The sequence below is a fragment of the Formica exsecta genome, unplaced genomic scaffold, assembly GCF_003651465.1.
Source record: "Formica exsecta isolate Colony F162 unplaced genomic scaffold, ASM365146v1 scaffold11, whole genome shotgun sequence".
Taxonomy (NCBI): Eukaryota; Metazoa; Arthropoda; class Insecta; order Hymenoptera; family Formicidae; genus Formica; species Formica exsecta.
In genome coordinates, this window is record NW_021848439.1 from 19,466 (window position 1) to 26,882 (window position 7,417).

The 7,417-nt window shown below is 37.0% G+C and overlaps 1 protein-coding gene across 6 annotated transcripts in view; it reads right to left on the reverse strand.

The window, feature by feature from the left end:
* Positions 1-303: 303 nt before the first annotated feature.
* LOC115235470 (neuronal acetylcholine receptor subunit alpha-7) overlaps positions 304-7,417 on the reverse strand; it is a 224,678-nt gene continuing 217,564 nt past the window's right edge. For all 6 annotated transcript variants that reach the window (XM_029807307.1, XM_029807325.1, XM_029807316.1 and 3 more), the window contains 5 exons: positions 6,373-6,482; positions 4,466-4,680; positions 2,894-3,094; positions 2,270-2,423; positions 304-1,080 (listed from right to left, as the gene is read on the reverse strand). In XM_029807307.1, the coding sequence (XP_029663167.1) occupies positions 2,339-2,423; positions 2,894-3,094; positions 4,466-4,680; positions 6,373-6,482 (611 nt within the window). In that variant the 3' untranslated portion in view covers positions 304-1,080; positions 2,270-2,338. The remainder of the gene's footprint in view (positions 1,081-2,269; positions 2,424-2,893; positions 3,095-4,465; positions 4,681-6,372; positions 6,483-7,417) is intronic.

A 7,417-nucleotide genomic window follows, 5' to 3' on the forward strand; every position in this document is an offset into this window, starting at 1 on the left:
GCCGATCGTCCAGGCCGCACTTTACTTTCCCACCGTTTGAGAGAAGGTTGAACACCCCTGACACTGAGTTTTTTATATTTGGCAGTTATTTTGAAGTCCGTCTCGGCTCCCCACGAGAGACCCTCAACAGATCGCGGCGTTAATTAATTACGACTCAGTCGTAACGCGCGTGCGTGCGAGCGCGCGCGCGCGCAAAGCGACTAACAGTTAATTATATCGTTAATTATTATTTTCATTATTATAAGAAATATTTTATATATCGTTATTGTTACTATTATCGAAAGGCCGCAACAACGNGACTGCGCGATCTTCTTCTCTCGTGATGCCATGTGTCGACTCTCGTCGCGCGTCCACTTATCGCGTTATCTCGCGAAATCGCATCGCTCGTCGAATTCGAGATCGATCCCGATCGCCGAAACAAGGTCGCGGCGATCGTCGAACGAAGTCGCGATCGACAAGAGCCCGCGACACGCATTTAGATTTAACTCGGCAGCGCGTCCTCTCTCTCGTCTGCACCTACCTTCCTTCTACGATTTAGAGGCAGCCTCTAAATCTTCGTCCAGCTCGCGTCGCGCGTCAATTACCTACCGGTTTCGCACTGTAGAACTAGTTAATTATTAAGTCACTTAAACGAAAGAACGCAGCCGCAACGAAGCGTGACATCGGCGATCGGGTCCTTGTTCCCTTCCTTCGTTTTCTCTCTTCTCGAATCCGGAAGCATTTTTCTTTCTTCTTGCCAAGCATGTTTTTTCCATTCGAAAGACGAGGCGTCCGCCACCGCTACCGCTGCCGCATGTCCATCCTCCCCGTGGCTTTTCTCGTGAACGTCGTTGGTGGTCTCACTCTTGGTTGCCTATTTACTCGCCTAAATGAAAGCACGTCGCGCAAAAGAACCGGGCGCACAATCCGGCGGCGTTTTCCAGCGTGGAATCCGAGAACGAGAGAACATTCTCTTGTTCCCGAAAGGGGTGAATCGCGCAGAAGGGCGCGAAAGGGGCTAACGAGTCCGTCTCTCTTTTTCCGCGCTTTCTCGTCACTTCCACGCGCTCCGTAGCCACCTCCTCAAATCGGACGTCGTTCCTACGAAAGAGAGAGAAGAAAGCGCAAGTATAACGCGAGATGTCTGATTGTTATTTTTTAGGGAGATGATGATTTAGGATGAAGGATTCTCCGGGATATGTGTATATAATATGTGTATGCGCGCCGATTACTTTTTACAAGTTTATTCTTTCATTAAATCCTTCGAATCGGGCTTTTAGTTTCAGCGGTTCTAAAGCTCAAAATGTGAGAGTTTCCATCTAGCTAATATATTTTGACAACTTTTTAATCTTCGACTGAAAAGAGAATATCGTGTAATTAAACTCGAGAAGATTAAGCAAAACAATGAAGATAAAAATTGGGTCAGAAATTTCCTAGATTAACAAACAAAAATCTAGTCTTTATATAATTTTTTTCAGGAATATTGATACAAAGAATGCAAGTCGAAGTGAATTAACATTTTAGTTTTTTTTGGTATAATTACATAATTAAAACATCGTATGCTCCATATACAGGTTGTTATTTCGTGAATATTAAAATACTGTTAATTTATAATTTAATTTATAGATTATAAGCAAATAATAAATCTTTTTTATTAATTACACATGCTAGTTTCGAACTCTCATACCATTCAAAATCAATGATAAAGTAGCAGCGAGTATTTGAAATTATGTAATCGAATGGTCGTATATTCGAATTAATGCATAAATAATTGCGCTCCGGACTGCATTCTGGAGGCACCGAACGGCAATTAGCACGACGAAATAGCGAAATAGAGACATTCGCGTTGGCGCGATTGAAAATTTTCAACGCGTACCATCCAACGAGCCAAGCTTGTTACATGGCACTTGTTAACATCTCCACGCATTATTAACTGCGTTATAGTTATCTGGTCCGTGTCATTCGCACATAATGATTTCGAACTATACGGTCCGTATGGCGCAAATTCACATGCTGATTTCGATCTTGTATATTGGAGGAATGTACTAATCGTACGTTATTAAATAAATTCACGAGTTTCAACAGATCGATAGACGGTAGTATATTTTCAGCAAAAATAATATGGATTTTTCGGAGAATTTTTTTAGTTTCTTTTTTTACGAAATAAAAAATACGAACAACTAGGAAATCTTTTTGCAACCAATGTAATATATATGACATATTAGATATATAAGGAGAGGAGGCAGCTGTATTAATAAAAAAAAAAAAAAAAAAAAATGTATATCCTTACCAAATTCCAGGAGGCGCTATCCCTGGCATTTTTTGTGCATATTTTTTTCGGTTCGACCGGGGCAGTCTATTACTGGACGATTATGTGTGGAGCGCGACACAATATCACCACCGTAGCCAAAACCGTGAATAGCGTGAAGATGAACAGACAAAGCCTTGATTTCACAGGGAAAAAAATTTTTATGTTAGTTTTGCAAGTCGATTGTTTTAGCAGAATAACTTATTATTGGATAAATAATAAAGACAAAAAATTATTTTGTTAGGAAACAAATTTAAATTGTAGATAACACAGATACGTGTGTAAAAACACATCTATCGCGAGATAATCAAAATTTACGAATTAAATTGACACTATTTAATAAATGAGCTTTATACGATTAAGAAATTGTTGAATAAAGAAATTCCGAAGAATGGTTGATAATTACCAAGTAAGTTTCAAACATTTACATAATAGATTTTCCTAAAGTTAAGTTAATGGGTCGGCACATAAATGACGGATGAGTTTTTCGTGGTACAAAAAATGAGAATCTGAATTTCGAACGTCGCTGTAAAAGCTATCTCTTTATCTGTGATTTTTCGCGAGTGCACGATTGAAATCACATGAAAGATTTGAGAACATTCCAACCTGTCGACCACCATGGCGGCGAACTTCCAGTCGCTAATGACCTCGTCGTCCTCGTCCGCCTTTTTCATGCGACTGGTGATGAACTGCAATTCCTTGAGAATTGTGTGAAGTTCCCTCTGCATGCCGCTGAGAGGCAACGATGCCGAAGTCTCTTCGACTGTCGCCGGCCTGGCCGACAGCGGTGTGCCGTACGCCGACCTACTGTAAAAGATCGTGTAAATTATTACTCTCAAAGGTGCCTCACAATACCTCTCAAGGTAAAGCGTCGATAGAAATTTCGTATGGATCATCAAAGAATTCGAGAAGATGCCATTCCTCAGAGTATTATAGGTATATATATTGGTTGTTTATAAATTATTGAAATAATCCACCTTGATATATATAAGATGCAAAGTTTTTGTAAAAATCGCCTATTCAGTGCAAATAAATCGTCGTGATAATCTACACTTGAAAATTTTACAGCATTCATATTCTTAATTTCCTTTTCCAACAAGGAAATAATTAATTATTAACTTATGCATTTATATTTATTAAAATTTTTTATTTATTATGCAATTTTACATAGTTTTTATTTTACATAGTTTGACTTGAGCTTTTAAAATAACTTCCTTCTCTTGTTTCCAAATAATACACTTGCAAAATACTATTTTTTATGTAAAGTCTCTCTGAATATTTTTATATTTTTTTAATAATTTAAACAGTGAATTAAATCATGAAATTATCAAGCGATGCATTTGAGTTGGAGTAACATATCATAGACATTTTCATTGTCGAGTTTTCATAGCGATGTGATAAAGAGGAGGGTAGAAGAGACAGAGGAGAAAATACAGATTGCCCGACGAAAATCGCCCGGCAAACCAGAGGCTGTTATTGAAGGATCGAGCAAAAAAATGTTAGGACAGAATATTTTGTTAACGGTTCGTGAAAACCGGCACGGAGGAAAAAATCGCGAAGAAATCCCGTGGGAAAATGGGGAAATGGGTTGAGTCGGCGTTTATCGAGGGTCGGAATCTCGATATTCGATTCCAGCGGTATAACTGTTGCGGCCGTTTTAAACGATAGTCGACAGATTTCGTGTGAACGGATCTCTGCCGCGTTCGCAGTTATTATAGAGCAAACACGAATGTGTACCGTCCTGTAATCGACCTACAGTCGTGTCTTCGATTTTACCCGTCAGAAGTGTGAAATAACGTCGAGCGCAGGCGAACACGCGAATTGAATTACGTACAACAAGGTGCATTTATTCGGAAACACGCATCCCATCCGCTTTCGATGCGTTCGTTGCCGCTCATTCGATGGCTCACAATGGATTATTATATACGCTTGTGTCGGCTTTTGTTTTCCCCGGTGTTTTTTTCGCAGCAAGATTAAAACGCGATTTTCCGTTATTCCCCACAAATAACATTCGTCTATCATTCGAGCGCTGTAAAAAAAAAAAAACAACCCTTCTTGTTAGCGAACAAAAGTGCGACTGGCCGAGAAAATAAACGTTAAGCCCCGTTTTGTATTCTGTATTTGGATTTTCGCCAACCGCAACGAGCTGAAGAGATTGAACGGTGAACTAAATGGTACCTTATATAGCCCGAGGCAGGATTAGCAGCACTGTTTCCATGGCGAAAATCGTCATCGATGTCTAAAACATTCGCCAGTAAACTCTTACTGCTCCTCTCTTGCAGCTCCAGCTCCTTCATTCGATTACTCATGAGAATGGTTTTCTTCGTGATCTTCTTGCCTGGCCGACTCATGCGCAACACACACGGCAGCCATTGCAGAAACAGTATTTTCACCTGCGCATAAACATGGAAAATGATTATCTCTCTAAAACTTTGTAATTACATTGTATCGCCAGTCTAGTAAATTTGCCTCGCATTTTTATTTTTCTGAATTTTACAACGAGAGAACGTAAAATTATTTAGAAATCTTAAATAAAAGTTTTAACTGGCGCGCATCATATTTGAAGTTTAATATTATCGGGATTTATAATGCTATTTAAGAGTATTGTACGAGGAGCATTGTTTTAAAGGATAACTATACAGAAAATTGTTAAAACAAATAAAGTTTCCAAGTTATGATAATTGAAGTTTCGAATATGCTATTTTCGTGTAATAATATTTTTATCGTGACAAAGCGGCTATTTTGATAATTACACGCAATATATTTTGCATATTCTGAGTTTTTCAAGAACAATATTTGAAAAAGTTTAAGAAATATTTAAGAAGAAGATAAGTCTATTAAATATTTAATCAGTATATATATATACAATTGTGATTTTGGTCTTTTTATATCTGAATTTGGTGACAAGTCGTGTATCTCTTTTTTAGTCAAAGAATTCATCGGATTAAAAATTCGATGCAGTGCAGTTTATGCTGGCATATTATGTAAGTATATACATACTAGGAGTGTTTTGTAAACGAAACCAATTTGAATTCAGAATACATTTCTGGTGTGTTGACGAAACTTGTATTAACCGACGGATGAGCCGAGAGCGACTACTAATACCTCGAAGGCATTTTAACTTTCAAGAAGTAAGGCACTGTTTTTAATGAACGTAATGGCAAGTACAAAACTTACTGTGCAAAATATATTACTAACCATTATATATACTCGAGGTATTCTTTACGTACAATTGTGAAATTTCGTGTTATTTCGAGTTTATATAAATTACTTGCTTCTGATTTATATATCTTCTTTAAATAATGCGATTAAGTTATAATTTTGTGTTATTTGCTTATAATTATCTGAATATATTTAATTGAAAATAATAATGCCTTATCCTCTCTCTAATCTGGGAATGTGATATATTTATGATCGCATTTTATTATCATGATAATAAATTATAATTATACGATTTCAAAATTGTTGCTTATTCAATTATCGAGTATAATGGAAAGCAATTAAATTTGTTATGATTTCGGTATAATACGAGTACAACAATGACGAGAGTAAATCCCGGCTAATCCGTTTAGTTAAGCAGCTTATTTCTATGTATCTAAAATGATTAATCTTTATTTGACTGAAATATTTTACTTCACGGTCGACCAAAGACCGTGTTTTCAGAGCAAATTGAAAATATTCACGGTATGTTTAATTAATTTTCTCGCGAATTCGTATATAATCCATTCTACAAAGATCGCGCCAGGGATGAAGGTTTCAGTGAACAGACAATTCGTATGCATTTAAAACACGTATGTAGATTACAGCCAAAGATATAAATAATTTGTGTGATCATAATAATTACATTAATTATTATTATCAGATAATTAATTAATTAATTAAGTTAAAGTTGTTTGTATTCATTATTTTAGCGACAAATTGTTGTTATTTATTTCAATATTTTGTCATTATTAACGCACGCTGCATTTATATTATTTGAGAGAGATATTTGTTATTTATTATTAATTAAATGAGAGAGGGGGGAATAAGTTAATTCTCTCTAAAATTATATGTTATAATTATATTTAATTGTATATATCTCTTACCCAATTTGGCATCACGTATCTATCGGGCGATCTGTGATGATAGTTGAGCACCAGAACGGTCAATACGACGCTGCTCGCCACCATGAACATGATGCAATTGAAGTATGATCCTGAATCGAGGTATTCCCGAAAATCCCCCGAAGAAAGAATACAAAAAGAAGGCGATTAGTCACGGAAATGGTGTGGATCGACGCTGTTAGCCCGCTCTCTCGTCGAAAATGAAAGATTATTCTCTCGGATTCTCTTTTAGTCTCGGCTCACAGCGTAATCGCCTCCGCTTACGCGAAGCTTCTTATACCTCTTTCATCTCATTTTTTTGCTCAACAGACATATTTTAATAATCTTTCATTCGCTAATACAACTACTCGCGCGTTTCCGAGTGCGCGCGAAGAGATTCAAACACATACGAACATTTGGAGAATATTGTGTACTCTAAATGTTTTAAAAGCGAAGCTTTGATATAAGAAATGACGACTGTCTCCAAGAGAAAGAGAGGGAGGGAGAGTGATCCATTTTTTAAATACAATTTTCACGGGTTTTTGCTCTGATGTTATATTTATCAGGCATACTGCGCTTTCGGATCTGCTTGAGATCAGCTTGGTATATTTCGCAGTTTATATATCTTTGCATCCATAATGTTGCTTGTATCGTGCATTAACTCTCTTTTCCTCTTTTACCTCTGAGATGAAATCTCCATTGATTCCTCCATTTTAGCGAATAATATAATATATGAAATACACGGATTCATATTTGGATAGATGCATTCTCCTGATGTATGTAGCGAAAATTCAAACCTCTTCGCGCGAGTAAAGGCACACACTCCACAAAGCATACATTCGCAGTCACAACACACGGCGATTCGGTGGCATCCGAATGGACCAGTCACAGAATCGACTCTTGCGGCTCACACTGGAGGCGAATGTTGAGAAAGAAATAATAGACGAGCAAAATAAGAGAATTATTACTCGGCAATAATAATCGAGAAAAAGATAACACATAGCTAAAGAGAAAAGCACACGTACGTAAGAAAGCATATATATATATA